Source organism: Pseudopipra pipra, chromosome 1, assembly GCF_036250125.1.
Source record: "Pseudopipra pipra isolate bDixPip1 chromosome 1, bDixPip1.hap1, whole genome shotgun sequence".
NCBI classification, from domain to species: Eukaryota; Metazoa; Chordata; class Aves; order Passeriformes; family Pipridae; genus Pseudopipra; species Pseudopipra pipra.
In genome coordinates, this window is record NC_087549.1 from 96302330 (window position 1) to 96325225 (window position 22896).

Consider the following 22896-nt stretch of genomic DNA (forward strand, 5'->3'; position numbering starts at 1 on the left):
AATGTAATAGAATTCAGTTCAAAGGCAATTGCGAAATGAGGGTAAGCACACAAGGAATGTATCCCTACTTGGGAAATACACAGCCTGCTAATGCTGCTTCCTCACAGTCAGGAGAATGTTTTACTCCTTTCTTTTCTGTGCTAGCTAGACACAGGTGCTTTGCAACTGGTTGATGCTGTTTGTCTCTGTTACAGAAAGGTAAAGGGAAGCAGAATTTAATTCTGCCAGTTAAATTAACTTGCTTATAGTGATTTTTTTTAAAGGTCTGGATAATTTTTTTATTTCTAAATAACTAGTTATCCTCTACATAACCTGCAAAAGATGACTTTGTAATAAAAATGCTGTTTATATTTCACCACCTAAAAATCTTTAAAGGAATGGTTTCCAAACGATTAAATGCAGTCAGTAACTAACTAGAAATCTCTCTTGTCCATAATAGCTGTACCAGGATGATTTTTGTTTTCTCAAAACCAATACTACCACTTACAGGGAAGGTATCTACTTTTCCTTTCAGTGATTGTTGGAAAGTAACTTGCAGAAGCCTGTCCTGTAGGGAGAAAGGATGAGGCTGTCTGCAGCTCTTCTTGTCCCCCATTACACAAGGAATCCACTTGCTCACCTACTCACCACAGAGATACAGAACCCTTGATATAATTGTGTGACATCATCATCCTTCCCGTGGGCTAGGTGGAAGTTGCTGACTTACCAGTCACTACAGTGTTGCTGTGGGTCTGCTCTAGTTTACTGACAAAAACCAGAAGGTAGAACCCAGGCTTCGGATGACACTATTGATTTCCAGAAGTAAGATTGATTAGCTAAAGCAAGTTGCGCAAAGGACGGGAATGACATACAAATTATGTGAAGATGTACGTGTGTCTTTCCATTCTAACTAGTTGTCTCAGTACAGGATGCCATGCAGTTCTCGTTCCCAGAGGTTACTCATGGATCATTTTGTGAGGATGTTTCTTCAGAATTCATTGAGAACCGCTCCTGAGAACTTCCAGCATATTGATTCCTTTCTGCACTGACAAAATTACTTATATGTTTAAAGAAGGACAACAAGGTCAATATTTAACAAACTCTGTTAATCTTGCTGATTTAGAAATTGTTTTTATTTTGTTTAAACTATTGCTAATTCCATTTCATTAAGGATGGTTTTCTCCTAAATCTGTATTCCTAAATTATATTTGGAGAGAACCTTTATGTGACTGGGCTAGTACTATGTGCAGTTACCTAGTGAGGTTGATCTAATCCTAATCCTGTCGCGTGCTATGTGTTATTAATAAGCTGTGTTTGATTTGACATACTAATTGCTTTCTGATGGACCTTGACTTCGCTTTTCTGTAAATGTGTTCTTTCTCTGTGGATATCTGTTGCAGACCCAAAAGGTGATTTTTTAGCCTCATGCATTGTGCTAGCTTCTTTTAAAAATTGAGTCAGCTTTATATAATCTTAAAGACTTTTCCTTTTTTAATCAGTGTCCCTTTCATAATTACATTGACATTCTTGTGTATGATAAATCAGTTGGCCATGAAATAAGTAAACAAGGTCAAGAGTTTTCATTCCTCTCTTTCTTTTGGCTACAAATGATTCTCTGGCTGTCAGTACAGTTCCCATATGTTATTTTTCGAGTGCTTTCTAATTCACCAGTCCATATAAATAATAGAAATGCATAGAAAGATTCCAAGATGCTCCCTTGTAAAATGTCTGTGATGAAGGAAAAAGAAATTACCCTGAACTGAGCTCAAGATTCTATCCTCAGTTGCTCATATCTAGGCTGCTGCTGCATCCACAGTAGAGTGGAAGTAACAGTTGAAGTCAGACAGCCATAGGTACTCATATCTGTCAGTGCTTTCAGGACCAATTTTTAGATACCCCAGTATGGGCTTCACTGATGAGAAGGAAGTTCAAAAGGAACGTCCAGTAAGGCAATAAGATTGAGTTCAGTAAGGCAGAAAGATTTCTATTTATAATTTGTGGTGCCTTCTCATGCAAGATGGCCCAGGATTACTAATGTCCTGGAACAACTGTGCGCACATAGTTTACTAGTTGAATGATCCTTATGTTTTTGTGTTTGTTAACTGTGTTTTTGTCAGGGTATTTGAGAGTAGCATCTGTATCTTGTCAAGTGTCATCATCTCTGCCATCTAAGGTAAAATATTTTGCTGGTTTAAATTCCTCTCAGTTTGGGAGAGGAGAAGAGAGGGAGTGAATCTGATACCAGTCAGACCTCCAGCTTTCCCATCTCTCACATCAGTTAGTGGAGCTGCAAAGATTCTTACCATCTGGTTGGGATATGTACTCAGCAGCTGCAAAGTGACCACATTGCAAAGGTATGTTCTGTGCACCAGTGCATTTAAGTATAGGGATTTTTCTTGAGTGGGAATTGCCTAATGAACTACTTTTGCTTCAACATGGTTCTCTTGATTTGGGACATATTTTGCACATTCTCTTCCTTTTAACTAAGTTGGAATTTATGTGCCATATATAAAGACTGAAATTGCAACATTGTGCTCCTGCATAAGGCCATTTTGTCACTCTGCATTTTGCTTTTATCTAAGCAGATTTATCCCTAAAATTCTGTTTTTTATTTCAAGTTAGTGACTGTACCATGCAGTGAATTAAGAAGCAGGGGTTTTCTCCTTCAATTTCGTGAAAACTGTTCTCAGTAAGTTGTTAGCCTCTTGGTTAGTTAAAAAGTACTAATTTAATGTGGAGGATGTGGTCTCTAGAGCAAAATAATAGCAGCCTGGGGCTCACTTGGATACTGCATTACACATTAGCAGTTCTTTGAATTTGTACAACTACATTTCTTTTACAAAATTTCACGTGTGACACCTTAGCATGTACTATGTCACAAACTGTGCAGATGCTGGACTTGGTTAGCAATCCCTTTTTACAGATTATAGCCTTTTTTTCAAGCTAAAAGGATGAGGCTTTGTGCACACTTGCTGTTTTTAGTGGTTGCCATCCAGGTACCTTGGCCCTCAGAAGTGATGAAGTCTTGCTTTGCAGTTATTACACAGCTTCCTCACTTTAGAAAAATTTTTTGAGGTAACTGTGGGTGAAAAAACACATGGAGAAGTAACAAAGGTAAACATGCTGCTCTTCATCAAGACAGTAAGAGACTGGATGAAAACAACTTGTCAAAGTATCTTCTGGCAAAAGCAGACCTGGGAACTCTCAGATGGGCTGGCCTTGGTCTGCTGTGAGCCTTGATGCTTCCTGGTGCTGTCTGTTTCCTTACCTACTGCCCTTTTGTCACCTTCCTTCACATGATGACTCTTGTGTCCCCTCTCGTCCCTGTGCTCTGGACAGCTTATTCTGGAGTGCTTATTCTGGAATGGGTTAACCCAGCAGGTCTAAATGTGTCACTTGCTTACTTTCACTGAGAGATGAGTTTTCTGGAGACAAATGGAGAGGCTACAGTGCCAGGAATCAGGGTGCTGGTTTGTCTTTGTGAAACACTTGCTATGGTGTGGTGGCTGGCTGGCTGATGCACCAAGAAATGTAACACTGTTTTGTGAGGAGCATAGCTTAAAGCTGTTGTATAACAAGGATAGTATTTTTACTGCTTTCCCGTGTTTAAGATTTTGACATTGACCCTTCTCTAATATGGTTAAATAACACAAGTAATTAAACATTAATGTATTAAAATGTTAAAGCAATTATTTTGCCCATATCTCATCTGATTAGCAGGGAAATAAGTAGAGTTTTCCAATACTGTTTGTAATAGTTTGGCAGTGAGAATCAGCAGCATAGAATTAGATACCAGTACAGTGACATAGCGAGAGAAAAGACGAGCACTTAAGAGAAACTAGGTATCTGTTGTTTGCTTCTGCCTTTCTTTGTTTTGCTTTGAAGAATTCATTTTTTACTTAAAAATAGAAACAATTCTAAAAAGCAGCAATGCATTTCTATTTGGTTTTTAGTTACAGAAGATATATTTTTTGGAAAGCAGTGTTGGTCATGTTTAAGTTAAATCATCCTGACCATAAATATTGACACTTTGATTGCTATTCAGCTAATAGAAAGACTCGCAGTGTAGATAGGGCTTGTGAGTTTCAAATGGATTATCAAAATGTGAAACGTATATTTTCCTGGGTTTTTTAATCTGATGTTTCTCTGCAGACCATTAGTTTATGCACTAATTGCGTAGAGCTGATTATCTGCTAGTTTTTGATTTATTTTTTTTTAAGAGGGCATCATGGTTTAAGCTTGCCTTAGCAGCTTTTTTAAGTGTTTGGAAAAAGGCTTTTTTATGTAATACCATATTTTACAAGGAGACGACTGATTACCAAAATAGGAAAAGGATTTTTATCTCAGTTGATATTATCTCAAGTAGGCAATCAACTTTAGATCTCTTCTATTTTTCTACACAGGTTGCTTAGAAAATACTATTTAAGCGCATAAAAATGGTGTACTTGGATGTCTTATTTTCATTTTAGATTTGTTTTTTTTAATTTGTATGCCATGAGGAAATATGGGACACATTGTAGCCTTTTGGCATTTGCTTGGCACACTATAAATATCTGCATTTTGTAGATAGAAGTAGAAATTACTTAGATATATAAGGATTACTTTGATAGCAGTCATGACAAGTTGTTAATTAAAATGCGATATTATACTCTGCTATTCCTCCAAAGGTGATCACAAAGTTGTTCCATTGTAACTTGGGTTTTTAGAAAAGTAGCTTCTTTTTCCATGTTACTATCATTCTGCGAAGCATAGAGTAAAAATTATTATACAAATAAGATTAAATCTTAAGCTTTGTGTATGTTTCTGCAGATATGAAGAATGTTTCTGGCTTTTAAACTTTGCCTGGTTTTATAGCAAATGTGCTATTCTAATATTGTTCCATATGAAATGGAACATAGTTCTATAAAACTTCTACCTCTAGAATGTAGGTGTAAGGTGTTAAAAAACTGAAGGTTGGTTATCCTGTTGGGAAGAAGGCTTTTCCATACATTTTGTGAAGGTTTTTCAACCAACTTTAGTAGTACATTGTCTATCTGCAGCCTTCTCTGCCTAGCCTTAGTGAAGAGAGATTGAAAGCCTTTTCCAACAGCTTGTTTACTCACTGAAAATGGGGCAAAATCTCTTTAAATAGAGTTCAGTAACCTCATTTTAACATATACTTCTACCTCCATACGCTAAATGAAATGCGGCTAGGCTGTCAACACTAATTGGCCACAGTTAAAAATGAGTTGCTTGAGCCATGTTAAACAATTTGCAAGCTGATCCCTAACATAATTCTGAGCAGCAGCATACAGGGCCTGATTGAGCCTCATCACAAGTCTAACATGTTTTTACATTTAAATTTGAGCTGATATTCTCTGTGAGTGATACTTAAAGACTGCTCAAGTCCTGGTCTAAGTCTAAACTGGTTCCTTATGATTTATTTTTTTTGTTTGTTTTATCAAGATGCTCTTATATTTCAACATACAAAGAAATACGAATATGCAGTATATCATAATGTATTTTAAGTGCTGTCTATAATCTTTACAAATATCAGCATAAAGCTAGTCTGCTAGAAGACTTAATTTGTGTTTGGAATTCTGGGGCTATAAAAATGCAAGTCCATTTTGGTGACAAAAAGGCCGGGTTATTTCTAAATGTAGCATTGAATGGCAGTTTGTACCATTACTCTGTACCGTTACAATCAACTGTTCCTGATCAGTTATCTTAAGGTGACTTATTTTTTAATTCAATTTATGCATAACTGTAATCCATCATTTCCAAGACATCTTCAAAGGAAAAGATCTTTGCTTTGATGGTCTTCATTCTTGTCAGGCACCAGCTTCAGAACACACTGAATACAGTCACTCAGCTCTGCCCTGGTGTGAAAGTCTGTCAGCTCCCAGTGTTCTAGCTCCTGTGTCAGCACCACTAAGAAGATTTCCATTCCATGTGCAACTTTTAACAGAGGTTACAAAAAGCTGCAGAACCACAGCCCCCTACTGATGTACAAAGTTCCTTGCTGCAATGAGTCACGAAATGAATAATTACACAAATGACCATGCTGTTATAACTTTTTCATGTCTACAGTAGTGGTGTTAATTTCAGATTTTGAGAGAACATCACTGTTACTCTGTATTGTAGTTTTTGTATATGAGCTTGCACTTTCTCTTTGCCCAGAGTCACAGTCAGCTGTGGACAATATTCTCCTCCTAGCAAATATGATGATACTGCTTTCTCTGAGATGAACACGGGCAGCTGCCTATCCCAGATATTTCAGTGCTCCAACATCAAACTTACTTCATCACAGAGGTATTGAGGACTGCATATAGCTGTCATACCATGACACAGAGATCATATCAGAACCTGCATAGTATTCATCACCTTAATATTGAGCTTGTTGTAGAAACTGACCACTCTTCAGCTGCTAGGCTTATTTTTCACAGTGTTTTGGATTGTTTTTCTTTTTTTTCCCCCCTTAACTGCTTCCATGCCTAATTCTGGCTATTGAGTAGGCTAGGTATGCCGGACACTTCCACATACGTAGTGCTCATATTTCTATACTACACTTAAAAGCTGCATGCTTGCCTGTGCAGAGTCTGTTTGCAGTCCCATTGTCCAGTTCGGTAGAAACCCTTTCAGAACTGCCATGTCTTCACTGTCATCCCTAAATTTCTCGTAAAACCAGTTCAGAAATAGTTTTCTCCATTGCTCATTATTTGAGGTGGCTTTGTTAGCTTGAACACATCGGTAAGTGTCTCTTGGCTCTTGTGATAATGAAACCAAACTAATCGGGCTTACTGAAGAGGGGAAGTTCATGAGAACTGAATAATGCTTCCTGAAGCCAGCTGATGTCTGGCAATGCTAACTTAAAATTAGGAAGTCATGGCAGATTCAAGCTGGCTCACCCCTCTTAGAGTAGATTTCTTCATGGTATGAGTGAATAAATCTATACTGCACGCAGCATATGTTTATATAGCAGTGGTTTTGAGCTAGCAAGCCCTGCTATATCCCAATTGCTCTACATGGCGGTAGTTTTTCCTCTGCAGCTGTGATACCTGCAGAAAGCTTACACTTGCAGGTAAACAAAAGCAGTTTTTGCCAGTCTTTTGTTCTCACCATAGTGTTTTCAATTTCCCTTAGACTGTGACTTCTGAACAGCTTCATATCATGCTGAACAAGAAGTTCAGGAGTTCAACCTCTGAAATGGAAAAAAAATCTTATTTTTCTCTGAAATATGTATGTAGCAATGAATATTCAGTCTCTCTAAGCGAAAGATATGCTTTCAATTAACTTGGGATGGTGAAACCTAGCGCTGTGCTAAGAGGCTTATTAAAACATCTGATAACAAGGATTCATTGAGAGAAAGCTTCGAAACAGTTGAGGTGCTAAAAAATGGAGGGGTTGTATGCATATTGTGTGTATCAGAAATTTTCTGTGCTTATATATGTATATTCTTTTTAGGGTGAGGATTACTTGGGTTCTTATATCTATTCAAGTAAAGTCCACAGTTGTGACTTATTCTACGAAGGCAATGTTTTCTGATCATGACACTATACAGTAAGACACTGCAATTTTAGTTGCAGCATTTCAGCAGTTTACTGTTTGTCTCTGAGCTGAAGCACATTAGAGCTTCAAATGTAGTCTAAATCTGTAATTCAGGTTGAAATGATTGAAAATTAGTTCAAATCAAGCTCCTTCCTGCTCTTGGAATTTCTCATTTTAATGGAATAATCAAACGGGTTAAGCCCTAAATGCTTCTCAGAAGTTTTCAAGGATAATGTGCTAAGTGTACTTGCAGGTTGGCTGCAGTATTAACTAATGCCTTTGGGGATGACTTGAAAGAGAATATGTAGATTAGTGTCCTAGTGCTTTTTTCATAAAAGCTGACTGTTTCTGTTTAGAAATGCAGGCTGCAAAAACCTGTATCACTTCTCATATTTAAAAAAAAAAAATATTTTAAAACTCTTTCCACCAGTTCAGCAGGTATTTCCAGATAAAATAGTGAGTATGTGTTCAGAGCTGTCCCATCCTATTTTAAAAGCCATTTGGACAGACAACAAGCTGCAGTGATGAAGGAAACCTGTCCACACCTCTTCAAAGCTGCCTCTGTGTGTCAGAAAGAAACTAAATCAGCTGGGCCAGAGTGGGAGTGAGCTTTAGCAGTAAATGACACTTTATTTTAATTTGTTACCTGGGAATCCTATTGCTTACTAGGTTTGGGCCATCAATATACTATCCTCTATAAAATGCTCATGAAGGTAAATGCTACAATAGATGTGTTGAGCATCCATAAATTTTTTTCTTTTGTGTTTTATAAGTGGAACTTCATGACAGTAGATGCTTTTAAGATGGCATTTGTAAATATTTTAATCAAAAATTTATTGTAAAATGAGATTTATGTCCAAAGAAAGCTTGCCCTGAGGTAATGATTAAGAAGCAATACAAGTAGACTAAGTATTCCTATGCTAAGTAATTTTTACACAGATTTATGTTTTATAACATAAATAATATAAAACCAAATTAGGAGCTCAGAAATTTTTTAATTCCATGATACTAACATACTGATATCATGCTGCCCTTAGCAGTTCATTAGCATCTTCCTACAGATGTCTCCCCTTAGCAGTGAGATGTCAGAAAAGATCACTCAGAGCCTGGGCTCTGTGCCCTCTCAAATTGCCATGTGTCATTTTCAATAGTATGTTAAGATTTGTAACCTGATATGTCAGTGGTATTTTGTAGCAGTATTTAAACAACTTGTGCAGGTGTTCTTTCATTAGCAAATTAGATTAATTGATGTTGAAAAAAATCTAGATTGTGCATGTCTCTTGCTAATCTAGGAATAAGAAGAAAGTTATGACAACTTCTGGCAAAACTGTGCCTCAGTTAATTACCGGACTGACAGTTCTTAGTCTTGCAAAATTTTAAGACAAAGCTGTTCCTTGCTGCATTTCAGCGAAATATATTTTATTTAAAGTATAAAAAATAGCTTTGAGAACAGAAAGTGTGATACTGCCTTGTTTTAGAACAAGGTTGAGCAGTACTACTGTAGACTGTTATGAATTTTTAACCTGTTGCTATAAAGATTTACAAGGTGAGAGCTGTGCTGACATATGCATGCAGCAAGCTGAAATCCCTGAATTGTAAACCTGTGTTAAACAAAAAGGGAATAGTTATGGATACTGCTAGTCTTTATCAGTCTTTGTTGGCTAGGAAAAATTAGTGATGTTAGTCTTTGTTCATTTTGCACACCTGAAATGTAATTTCTCTGCATTGAAGTTCATCAGAGGTGTATAAGAATTTTTTCCGTGCTCCTTTTCCTTCCCTCAGAGTTTCTGTACCTTAGTATTCTATTTGTATAGTATCAACAGACTCTTTGGGTATTCGGGTCTCTGGATATTTAGATAGTGCTTATCTCTAAAAAAAGTGTGTAACAGAATTTGAGTGCAGCAGGCTGTTATCTAGGGATTCACTCACTGCCTTCTTTAAGGTGAAGGTTTGCCTGAGGTGAAATCAGGACACTTAGTAATGTGTAGCACTTGAACTTGAGCATGCAGCTTGAGTTTCCATTCCGTTTCAGGTTTTTTTGGTTTTGTTTTCTGAGATTTGCAGGTATTTTTAACAGAACTTTTCCAAGCCGTTGTTCAGTTTCTTGTTGCAGTCTTCCACTACTCGGGTTGTGGCTACACATTTAATAGAGGTGCTTATCCAAAGTCTATTTCCAGCAGTTTATTCCTGCTATCATGTACTTTTATGATATGTGTGTTAGTGTAGACATAAACTGAAGTGGAACAGGAAAGTGGTTCAGCTAAGTAATAACCCAGCTTAAAAAAGTAGTTGAAAGTAACTGCTTTCAACTGATGTTGCATCAGTCTAGCAGCAGGATGTTTAAGTATCAATCCTTCTGCCTTCTTGCTTCTGTTCATCTGGCAAGACCAGGAAACCATGTAGTTAAATTTAAACCTACTTATTTGTTGAAGGTATACTAGCTCATGTTTCTGTTTGATGATGGGTGGTGTTACACAGGGGAGGGAAGAAGCCTTTGGATAAATCTAAGTAAATTCATTTTCCCTTTTGTTGCTCAGTTTTTGTCATGTAATTTCAATGTTCCTATCCTAGCTCTCTGAGAAAAAGCAAATTAGAAGCTTTGAAATTGTGAAAATAAGGCTAAATTCCAGCATTGAACTTTCTCCCTATTTTTTTTTTAATTCATAGTCTTGATGTCTTTATTACCGTTCTCATTAAAGTACCAGCTCTTCAGAGATCAGAAATGAATATTTAAAGTTTAGTGGTTGATTGTCTATCCTAATAGAAAAAGCCATGCTATATTAAAACTTGTGCTTAGAGCCCCACCAAGATCCAAACTAGTGTGTTTTCTTAAAAAAAATGCACCCTTTCAATCTCATGGCAACTCATTTAATGATGGTGACAAAAGAGTTTAGCATCTGTCAACAACAGCATGAGAGTTTAAAAGGACGGAGGCGAACCATTCCCGAAGGTGGGGCAGGAGGCAGCAGACAGAAATTGCAACGTGGATTACTTTGACTGCATATAATGAAAAAATCTTTTCATCTCAAGGGTAATCAAACTTTAGAACAGGTTTCCCAGAGTGGTCTTAGATCTTCATATTTGAAGATACTCAAACCACTCCTGGACAAACCTTTGAGTAACCTTATAGAACTGGTCTGGCTTCAAGCAGGGAGGTGGATCAGGTGACCTTCAGAAGTCCCTTCTGAAGGGACTTTTCTGAAGGGAAATTATTCTGTGATTCTAGGTGTTTACAGACTAATTGAGTTATTCCATCAGGTTTTTTTTTAAAAAAGGATGGGATAATTAAAACAGAAAAAGCAAAATTAATATTCTGCATAGTGAAAATGCTGAGCACTCAAATGGTTTCCATTTCATTCAAGCTTGCAAGTATTGAGCATGTTTACTAGACAAATCCTGTGATTTTTCAGCAAGGAAACGGATACTGAAGAATGTGTAGTTCGTGATTGAGTATATAAACATATAGCTTTTTTTTTTACCAGCTTTTGTTTCAGCAGAATGCATTTTAATTTATATGTAGTCATCCAGGACATAAAAGACAATCTCTAAATAAATTATATGTGAAATAAATCTCATAGAAGCTTTTTTCCTAAGGTTTTGTAATATTCCTTAAACTGTTTACAGCAATTGTTTTCCAAGCTATCAAAGTAGGTATAACGACACTGCCAGACTTTATATCCCAACCTAAAGCATGCGTTTATCAAAATCAGGATAGTACAGAGATAGTTTTCAGTGTGTGCATATTTAAATAGAGGAAAAATAGGGAGTTTTTTTAATTATGAACAAGACTAGGTTTTTGTTACACTTCTGGTTTTACTGATTTATCACCTGCCCAGATGAGCCAGTGGTAATTGTGATAGAGAATGGTGAAAAATGCATTTGAAGTGTTTGAGACAAAGGGGCCTTGAAGAACGTGCATAAATGCGTATTATGTTACTGTAAAAGTCAGAAATTTGAAAGGAGGAGAAATGCTCTAATGCCAGAGAAAAATAATAGATGAAACAGAATGTGAAAGGCAAGTTCTTCTGAGGTTACTCGGAAGAAATGGGACTAAGTTACATCACACATTCTCCCTTAAATTTTATGTACTGAGGGACAACTTAACCTAATTCAGGCAGTTTGTCCTTCCAGTGACATCTTTGTATAAGAAAATGTTTTGTTTTAAAGTAACTAAATTCGGCCCAAATCTCCTAATACAGTCTATGTATATTGTAGGAAGGTTTGTATGCATGCAGTATGTCACATCATCACCTCTTAAAAGCATGCTAAAATTCCTTCTAGTTTTTTTGAAGACATGGATGGTAGTATCTTGCTCCTCAGCTAGCTGTATCTAAGTATTTGGGTAGTAAAAATATACGTAAAAAAGCTTTTCAATTCATTAAGGAAAAAATGAAAAGTTTTCATATACAGAAGAAAAAATTAGGCTTAAAGGTAAGTTAAAAATTATTAGACTTCTCCATATTTGGAAAAAAAACGTTCATGATCTCAAACTATGGGGGTTCTTTTCTGTCCAGTAAGGTCATGGTGCAGCCCATAGTTGTTTATAGCTATGAAAGTGACCTGAGAAGCAGTTTGCTGCTGAGGAGGCAGTTTTCTGTTCCCCCTTGTCAGCAGAGGATTGCTCCTATGCAAAGAACCTCAGGACAAACCTTTTCCAACTACTTGTTTTTTGTCTTACCTAAAGCCAGAACTTGTCATAAGTAATGGTCAGTAACAGACTAAAAACACATTCTTTCTTTGAAGGGTGGCTGTAGATCATCCTCTTACGCGCTGGCCTTTAACTTATGTAGTTGGAGCCTTTTCTGGAATTTTAGCATGGATATTTTCAGCAGTCTAAGTTGAAGAATCATTGCATTTAGCAGCCAGAGCTCTTATTTCTGCTAGGCTATCATTATTTTAGAAATGCTGCAACCAGAGAAGCAGAGAGCTCCATACTTGCTGCCTCCAGTGGGCTCAGGCTCTCTCTCCTTTCCATCCCAGTCATAAGCTCGTGTACAGACAAGGCAGAGTTGAAATGCTGTCCTTGTTTTTCAGTGACTCCCATCAAGTCTATCCTCCTGGATAGGTGAACAGCTGTATTCCGGCCATAGGTATTGTGGTAATTTTTACTTTATCTTGGATTTCACCATTTAAAAAAATTACAGTGTAGATTTACAGGTCTATTACTATTTAATGACCTTTTGGCAGAGGATTTCTTTTGAAAACAGAATAAAGGAAAGAAGATTAGAGTTTTGGATGGCTTTATAATCGGATAAAACCATAGCTTCCAGGCTGCAGCAATGTCACTGACTCAGGAAGACTCTGGAGAAATCATGTATTGTCTCCCTTGAAATGTTTTCTCGTTAGAGACTTTGAATTAAGAAATTGTTGTGAATCTTACAATTAGTAACTTTTAGTCCATGTGAATTTAATTGATATTTCACAAATTGGTGGTTAGGAATGGGCTTTTTTTCTAGTTCCAATATCGGTAAGTGTTACTAATTTAATTGAAGATGGCAATTCTCATTATGCTAATAATCATAAAATCATAGAATCGTTTGGGTTGGAAGGGGCTTAAAGATCATCTAAATCCAACCTCCCTGCCGTGGGCAGAGACACCTTTCACTAGACCAGGATACTCAAAGCCCCATCCAGTCTGGCCTTGAACGCTTCCAGGGATGGTATATCCACAACTTCCCTGGGCAACCAGTTTCAGTGTTTCACCACCCTTACAATAAAGAATATCTTCTTGGTATGTAATCTAAATCTATCCTGCTTCAGCTTAAAGCTATTCCCCCTTGTCCTATAATAATGTTCATGTTTTAGAAGGACTGCCTGCCTACAGTCCTTAAGTCAGCACTTGAGGCATCCTAATTACCAAAAAAGGACTGCACCTCACATTTCTTTTAGCAGTTTCAAGTTCTGGCCATAGAACTTCTTGATGTTCTTAAGAATGGTTATGAATTTTCTACTCAAATCTAGGAATTTATTTCTAGGTGGGAAATTCAAAGTTACTCAGAACTTTTCAATGGTGTTCTTTGAAGAATGAGGTCTCAATCATGAGCAAGGATACAGGATTATTATTAGTGTTGCATTTTAGTAATCTCTAAGTGACATTTCATTCTAGTCAAAGTATTAACTGCAGTAGTAAAACTCAAATGTAGTGAATTGTACAGCTGTAGTCACAATTACTGTACCTTTTCATTTCCAAAAGTTAAGTGGTCAAATGAATACAGGCAATGTGTTTGGTTTTCTTTCCTGCAGTATCTGCCTTTTAGGAGCACGTTCTATTGCCCAGGGCTGCAATTAAAATATGTGCAGGAGTTGTAGCCAATGCTGTCAGCAGTGTTGTGAACTCCAGCTTTTGGGGCTGTATTGCCACTGCTCATTTCCCAGCAGGGTCTCAGTCCAACCTTCAGGAACTGCAGTGGGAGCTCCTCTAAGTAACTTGCACATGGTGGTTTTTAAATTGCTGTTTTTCAAATTTGAGTGTAGGAAGTATGCTCAGCATAGAGCTAAGACTTAAAGCTTTTTCTTCTCACATAATTGCTTTTCATCCTAAAACTGGTAGGTCATTACCAAGAGCTGCTAATATTTCTATGTGCAGTTTGATAACAGTAGATGAAAACAATTCCGGACCACGAGTGCCAGGAAGCACAAGTTACAGGTTTGGTTTTGTTCTCATTCCAAAGGCCTGATTTTCAGTATAACTCAGAAATCTGTTTACTGCCTAAACTGAAGAAAGCTGTACATGGTTAATGCCCCTTCACAGAGGAAAAAGGCAATTACCTCCCACTCAAAAATATACCACAAGAAAAGCAAGATGTATATCGTATAATCTATATAATATATATAAACTTTTACCTTACACTTACAGTTTGAGATATGTATTAAAAGAAATCTGTGTTGGTCACGTTTATGATGTAGGTATATCATCCAGAATAGGAACACTGAGAGTCAGACTTACTCAGGTAATTGAAAGAGCACTAAAGGAAATGCAGTGCAGATAAAGCTAGTGAAATTTGAATTCATGCACAAAACACTTGTTTGTCTTTTTTAGTCTTATATTTGTTTGCAGAGCATCCATTTACTCACTAATTGGATAGAGCTGGTGGTCTGCTGGCTTTTATGTTTAATAACTGCTAAGAGAGCATCATGGTCCCTGGCACCGAACACAGCAGCATTTTAAAGTATCTCTAAAGAATATGGTGAGGTAACACTGTGTTTTACATGAAGATACCTGTAATTACTGGTGTACTTGAGTGTACATCTGATTTTCATTTTTAAGTTATTTTTTATTACTTTATATACTGTGGGGGGAGTATAAGGTATTGAAATATAGAAACCTTTTGGTGCATTCAGATGGCAGATTATATTAGTTTTTGCGAGTTCGTCCTAAGATGCAATGTATTCAACACAATCTCAAATACATGCTCAGGACATGCAGGTTTCATGCTGAAATGGAGCTGATTTTTAGCTGTGCTTACTGTCAATACCAGTTTAATTGTTTACATTGCTAACAACGAACAGTCATTTTTGTGGCAGTAGAAACATACCTAAAGAACTCTTTTTAAATACTTGGGGGTTTTTTTCTGATTTTCCCTTAATTTAAATGATCAGTGGGAGCAAAGGTCGTTTTGGAAAGACTGTGGAGGGGGCAGAAATGTGTGTATCTTCTGTGCAGAACTGGAGCACAAAATTTACAGCTGTTTATGAAACCTATTCCTTTTTGTAGGATTTTCTGTAATTCCAGTAAAGAATTGTTTCAGACTGTTGTACCACTTTTAAGAGAGATCACTGAAGTAGTGTTGTCCTGTTGCTAAGGTAGCTTCTCAGTTCTATTAAAACTTGGATTTTAAAGTACTTGCTAGTTGAAAAACAAGAATTGAAATTTATTCACGCCTCCTTTTCTTTTTCTAATATGCCATTGCATTACTGCTTATGTAATTGCTACTTCCAAAAACCTTAAGGCATCACTGTAGATTTCTGTCATATCCATAAATACTGTACCAAAATATTGCCAAAATCTTTATAACAAATTGAGGTTGCTCATGACAGTTTCTTTTTTGGCATTTTCTTGGAGTCTGGATTCATTTTGAATGTGTAAACTCAACTTCTGGAGTAAAAACGTTTTCCAGCTGATCTGGTTTGTTAATACTACAGAAGGCTTTGACTTTCTTTTTAACAAAGCTTTAAGTACTTTTCAGCTTGTAATCAGAGAATGAGACTGAAAATCTCATTGCTCTTTGGTCTTTGTGCTTTGTCAGCTGAGGACTTTTTGTGGCTTTTATAATTGGCCATTTAAAAGAATTGTCAGCCTTTTCATTCTCTTGCTGAATGGAACAATTTTGTCATTTTTAAAAGATGAATCATTATTTTTCATTGTTAATCATTCTTGCTGGATTATAAAAGTCTTTATTTTAAAGATGGCTGCTATGGTAGTGTTTAAGCAGTAAGCATCCCCTCACTGTATCTTATCAGTAAGATTTGGTGTTAGCTGGCATTTTGTTGTGAAGTGTTATATGTTCCATTTTACTAATCGTATAAAATCATATAAGCTGAAGTTGCAGTTGGTGCTTGGTACATCAGCATCTGTCGTGTTCTGAACAAGATTAAGTTTCCTTGTTCTTTGAAGTTTTAATAAATAAATTAGTTAGATAGCTGCCTAGATAGGTAGTTGGTGCTTAGATGTTAATGCACTTTTTTTACCTATTAATTTTTTCAAGTGTGAAGGGCTTAAATCTCACTACTGTAATGAAAACATGGTTTGCTTTTCATTTCTTTTGAAAATTATGGAAGATGAAGATGTAATACTTGTATTTTTCAGCACATTTGCAATTTGGTCAATAATTAGGCAGAATCTGTGTATTGGGTGCCTTTCTAGTTAAAGTAGTTTGTAAGGGCCATTCCACACTGTTTGCATATGCACTGATTTTCAAAATTTGCCATATTTCTGTGATTTATACATGCATTTTATATGCCCTTTCAGAGAAATGGAACATATATGTGTACAACTAACTTAGTAATTCTAATACTAAATGGTAATTCAGAGTTCAAATGGATAGTTGTCATTGTGCAGAATGAAAGAAAAACAGACATGGCAATAACTAGACTGCTAATCTGTCAAAACTTCACACAAAGTAGATTTTAAAAGACTATAAAACTTAAGTATGAGAGAAGCATTTGTAACACTCAATGTCTATCAGCCTAACTTTGTCCTTTGAAAAGCTTAACATATTTAGTAGAGAGAATGTAGTTTTAAATATAAGACTATCCGAAAAAGTATTGCTTTTGAAATGAAGCAGTGTAATTTTAAAGACTTGCTGGAGAGTTGTTAGAGCTGTAGATCTGTGCTGCCACTGGGCTCTCAATTGCTGGCCATGTTGGCTACCTTGAGTGTCTCCTACCGAAACTATACAGGCAACATCTCCCTGCCATCCTGTCCCAAACTGTAATACTTAAACTCTTGAGACTTTTTTTGTGCATATGACAACTTCTGCTCATAGGAAAAACATTTTTGGACCAATGTAATTTGATTTGACATAATAATTCCTACAGTTTCTACCTGAAACTGTCATCTGTGTTTAGATGCACTAAGCTGGTATGTGGTTCCATTTTTATTATGCTTTCTTTGCAGCTTTCACAGTGAAAGAGTTGGGCATTGGACAGCAATGTTTCAGGTAGTGAAAATGTACCAAAACAAGGGCAAATAGAAGAACAGCTTAAACTGTAGATCTAAGAATCTTGCAAGTTACTTTTCATTTTGTGTAGAAATCATTCCAGACAAGGATAGTATAGCCTGGATTTTTAAATCCAGTACTAGCTTGAGTTGTGGAACTCTGAAACAAATAGATATTTGAAGAAATAGTTTTTCACAAGTATACCTTGTAATGAGTTTGTTAAACAGAGGGCAACTTTGACTCTTGGTCCATGTTCATATGCAGAGTTTTTCTTCTTGATAAAGCAGGTATGGATTACTGAGAACAGAGTAATTGTGAAGCAAATTTTAACTTATTCTGAGATAAGCTGCTTCTAAGAAAAAAATCTGAAATATCAGTAGAGCAATACTCACACATAGCTTGTTTCCATGTCTTCTGCCATTCACAATAGAGAGACTATGAGAACTTCACCTATGTTTTCTCGTGGTTTTGTCTCTTTCTGAAGGTTGAATGCTAACTCAAAGAGAATATAACCTTTTGAAGCTCATTAGGGTGGCTCATGAGTATGATTTGCTTTCAGTGATGGTTTCAGCAGATCCAGCCCTGTCAGAACAAATTTGTATGTTTTTAGAGGATTATCAAATCTTATGCTAACTTTTCAGAAGCAAAGGCCAAAAAATTATTTAACTAAATATGTAAACCTTTTGCTAGATTTACCCTTATTAATTAGTAGAAGCAGACAATCTGTTTAAAATGGGGTTTGTCCATTGTTTCATTTATACTGTGTTATTTAGGAATAGACTTATTTGAAGTTATATATGCATCAAGGAATACCTGTAAATGTAAGAATACTTACTAGAGATTTTAATATGCCCAAATGATTCTATATGTTACGATAATATAAAATTTATGTAATAGAAAACATGCATCAATATGTTAACAATAGTATAAAACATCTGTCTCTTTAATTTCAAAAGACAGCACTCCTTTTATAATAGTTTCTTGTGTGACTATATCATGTATGTGTATAGATGTATTTATCTTAAGCTAAGCATAAACTGAATATATTCAATTTGAACAGAATATTGCCAGAGTTGTTACAAGGGGGAAGGCCAAGGAAAGTTGAAGCATATTCTTAATGATTAATAAAGAGCAACCCAATTATTCTGAAAGATTGATACAGAGTAGTTTGTTAGAAGATACACTGACTCTCTACTCTTTGGCAGGTGGATGACATCTTAGGAGAAGGCAGTGATGAAAGCGATAGTGAAAAAAAAAAGCCAGAAGAGGAAGGTGAAAAACCTCAAACTAGTGCAACTGAGACTCTAGGAAGGAAAACAGATCAGAGACCTGGATCATCGTCATCATCATCAAGTGAAAGAAGCTTAACAGGCAGTATACCCAGGTATGAATTTTTCAAATATAAGAAGCAGCATTAATGTTTTGTTGTGTTTAGGCACTATTCAGCATGCTTTTTGACAGTCCAATCTGTCATTAACCTCTGTATGTAAGTAACATTTTCTCGTAAGTCTGAAATTGTCATGCTTATTTCTGCAATGTTTTGGGATTGATTTAAGGAAGTCATCTCAGTAAATGTCTGTTGAGAATCAGCCTGTTCAGAAAGAACTGAAGTCTACTCAACTGTGCTTTTAAAGTAGTCTTGATCCTGTGTCAGATATAGGACTGTGTCCTCTGCAGTGTTACTTTAAGTAAAATAAAGCGTGGTTTTGGGAAGCTATGGTTTTTTTCATCCTGAATTTTTTAGATACTTTTGTATGAGTCATTGATAACAATGAGGTTCTTGAAATGCTTCTCTACTCAGAAAGAAATTTACACTTGCTAGTCTCTTCTTCAAAATTGATTTTAGTATCCCAGCATTGACTGTTGAATGATGTCTGTCAACCAATTTGCTAGTGAACTAGAACTTAATATATGTAAGTGCTTCTTTTAATAATGTTAATGAATGGTTCTGAATTTACAGCCTGTTACTAGTTTTCAAGCCTAACATTTTAGAATAAGATGAAGATTATAGCATTTTTAATTTAGAATTGCTGGAGTCATCATCCCATACCACAAGGTGCTGAAAGTGCAAACATGACTCAGATGTGTGTTATATTCCTTTCTGCTCTCTAACCGAACTCTGTTCCCAGCTGTAAGAATTTACGCTCTAATGGTTTTTTCTTAATGAGGTTAATATAAGTACTAGGACTTAAGCGACTTATTTACATTATTTTAACTTTTCTGAACTTTGTTCTAGCACACAAAGCAGGTATGAGAAAAACTGCAAAAACTGCGACAGAACGCTATATATAAAGATTTATGGGGAGATTTTGATTGGGGTAGCAATGTTTCTGTGTGTCAGGGGTTTATTGGAGAAGGAGCTACATGGGAAGCTTGCACAGCCTTTTACTTTATTGTCGGTCTTTCTAATGATTGTTCTTCAGAAAAAGTCAATCTAAAGGTATGAGAATTTAATTTGTCTCAAATGGATAGAAGAAAAATTCTCTCCTAAAGGTTGGAAGAGGAAGCAAGCAGGTGATGAATGTTTTTAGAATGTAATTTGAAGCAACGAGTCATGGTGGTGGCATGTCACTGTTAATTCATGACAGTATTACTGTCATGTTTCATTGTGTAGAAAATACATCAATTTCTAAAAACCAAAGGAAAAAAGAATCCTATTAAGGAATATTACTAAATACTATTCTCTATGTATGGGGTAAAAAGATAATTACAAATGTACTTGCTCTAACTTGTATTCTATATACAGGACAGGTTGTAAGTAAGCTTGGCAATACTTCTTCACTCAGAAGCTATGTAGACATAGTAGTGTTACTCCTGGGATAAAGTCTTTGAGCAGCTTCTTAAGTAACTTTTCTATTTTTGACCTCTTAAGAGTTTCCTTGTCAGTTTGTTAAATTGCATTTAGGATTGAGCCTGAATGACATGCTGGAAAACATACAAAGTGCTGGTTCAGATGCTAACCCAGTGTCTATTAGGCAGGAAATTCTGCTTGATAGGAAAGGAGCCAGTCATCCCAATTACGTTTTAAGTTTGAAGCTTTAAATTGATGTTTTCATGGTCAGTCAGTGTTGTATCTCCTAAAGAGATACTGTACAGGAAGGGTAATGTAACAGTCTCTGAAAAACAAAAGATGAACAAGAGAAAAACAGTCCAGATACGATGCAGCACTCCTCTGTTCTGGCTCAACTCATTCCTAGCAGAGATGAGGTCTGCAGAGGCTGTAGGTTTCTGGTAAGCATTGTTCCATTGTACCTCTCCAGCAGTTAGTGACACTGGAACCACAGCACTTATAAGACAAAATCTAGCACTTAAGTTTAATGTTAGTCTTCAGTCTTGATATCTACAGAATACCTTGATCATTTCTCTGATTGGGGCCACTTTTGAAGCTCTCAAGCATGGAGGAAAAAAGTAATCTTTGGGAAAACTTATAGCTACTAGGGGAGGGGAAATGCAGTATTTTTCTGTGGTAGTTAAGTCTAGGCCTTCCTTGGTGACCAGTTTGTAACCAAGGAAGGGCCCAGATTTACCCAGTATTCCCTACGATTTTTACGTAAGCCAGACTATAAGAAAAAAGGAGGAGAGGCCTTTGCTCTCTTTCCTTCCGGCGGCTTGGAGGTGCAGGTTCCCTGCTGTTGAGTCTGTCGTGTTGGGGAGTGAGGCCTGGTAAGGCCTTGTCGACCTAGGGAGGCAGAGGTTGCTGGCAATCGTTCCAGCATGACTTTCTGTTGTCCCAGGGAGAGTAGTAAGATATTCTTTTGCTAATTCTTTTAGTTGCTAGATCTTGGGCTATTGATCATGTATATTTTATTTTGGTTTTGTTCCTTTTTTCCCTTCCCCCTCCCCTTTCCCTTTTCCTTCTGAAATTGTATATATATTTCAATTGTATATAACTGTAATATAAGTGTAAATATATTTATATATATTACTTTAGCTGTTTCTCTCTTGTTTCGGTTCTCTTGGTTTTTTTTTTTCTTTTCCCTTGGTTCAGGAGGCGGGGGGAGTTTTTGTGGTGAGGTTTGGAGACTTAGCAGGGAACCAGCTTCAAACCATATCATTTTCCTACATCCTTTGCTAGTTGATAATCAAGGAAAATTGAACTCAGAGCCTCAGAAGTCCCTCAACTGTCTTTTCTGTGCCCATTTACTAGACTTTTAAAAACAACGGTGATATTTTAATTCGCAAGTGTTTTCTTTCAAATATAATACAACATGTAAGGAGTGACTTCCTTATAACAGTCACTCTTCTAGAAGACAGAAACTATAGTTTTCCTTTCTTCTTAGTGACAGAAAAGGCTGCTGCAAACTCCTGTGCAAAGTTTTGTTGATGACATCTTTCATCCTAATTGAACCAGTACATTCACTGTCACTGTAACTTTATTCCAGTTCCCAGTCTGCAGACACTCTGTTTTGAGAATCTTGGGACTTAAGTTTTTACAGCTCAGTGCTTTCCAGGCTGTCAGATTTGTTGTAGTCTGGGATTTTTTTCGAAAACAATTTCAGTGACAAACTATCCAAAACATACTAAGGAACTAACTTGTATATGGCCAAAGGCTTGTTGAAAGTACCTTTAATAGCCAACAGCACATCTCAAATATGGCTGATGAAATAATTGTAGAAATTCAAGCATTCTTCCAAAGAATGATGGCTCATCTATTTTCTTACCCAAACAGCTCATTGCATTGTTTCACAAGTAAAGTTGTAGTGTTATTACACTGTATATTCTTCCAGAATTCCTGTCTAGATGATGTGAGTATACTGTTGTTTTGATATAGAAAAGCTGAAGATCTAAATTTTAGAGTTATTGATGGTTTTAACTCATCCTTTCCTGCTTCCTGGATCATTTGTTGCATCAGCATCATCAAGTAATCTGTCTGTTAAAGAGCTTCTGTGTAAGGTCACCCTAGAAAAAATACGTTGTGTGAAGTTAATTTTAAGAATTAAATCTTTCATTAGCTCCTTTCCCTTGGAGTAGATTTTGTTTAAGGGGACGCTCAGTGATGGCTAACTGCAAAATAAAAGGGGATCAAAATTTCTGTATGTGGTCAGTGCTTGGATGTTGCAGAAAACATTAGCCTTGATTCTAGAGTGAACAAAAAAAAAAAGGTAAACAATTATTTGCTGTTGCAGATAATTGGAAAATTTTGTCTGAAGAAAATTGAACTTTATTTTGCTCTCATTGATATAGCTTCTCCCAAGTAATCACTTCAGAGTTTGAATCTCTGTGATATGGGGTCATTCTGAACTACTCATGTTTCTGGAGCATTAGAGTTTTGCCATGTGTAATAGTGAGGCACTTCTGAAAATCTCCCGTTCAGACTCCCTCTATAAGAACAGGAGATTATTACTGTTGAAATTGGCCAGAACTGGAGTATCAGCTCATTTGTAGAACTGCACCGTGGTTTTGGCTGTGGGCCTGCCATGCCAGTGGCTGTGGGATTACAGATGAAAATGTCTCATTTTAAAGACTGTGTTCCCTCAAAGCTTATTACATCTATCTTTGTGTTGCAGAGGCAACATTTCAGTTAAGCGTTGGTGAATTAGGTTGAATCTTGCAGCCTTGGTTAAGGGGTTTAAGATCTCTGCATAGAGTTAGGATTGCTGGAAAACTACAGGAAGCAAATACAGCCCATTTATTGATTTTGGCAATGATATCATGAATCCCAAATCAATTGATAGGAGCAGCGGCTCATTGTTGTTCCTTAATGTAATTTGGTAAATAAATGTAGTTTTCC

General features: G+C 36.5%; 1 protein-coding gene and 1 long non-coding RNA gene across 2 annotated transcripts in view; one reads left to right on the forward strand and one right to left on the reverse strand.

The window, feature by feature from the left end:
- CTDP1 (CTD phosphatase subunit 1) overlaps positions 1–22896 on the forward strand; it is a 100496-nt gene that overhangs the window by 48633 nt on the left and 28967 nt on the right. The window contains exon 12 of the mRNA XM_064666279.1: positions 18371–18549. Within this exon, the coding sequence (XP_064522349.1) occupies positions 18371–18549 (179 nt within the window). The remainder of the gene's footprint in view (positions 1–18370; positions 18550–22896) is intronic.
- On the reverse strand, positions 16921–20728 carry LOC135419651 (uncharacterized). The gene is made up of 3 exons (XR_010433073.1): positions 20517–20728; positions 17558–17747; positions 16921–17462 (listed from the first exon to the last, which is right to left on the reverse strand). It is a non-coding gene; the product is annotated as an uncharacterized LOC135419651 (long non-coding RNA).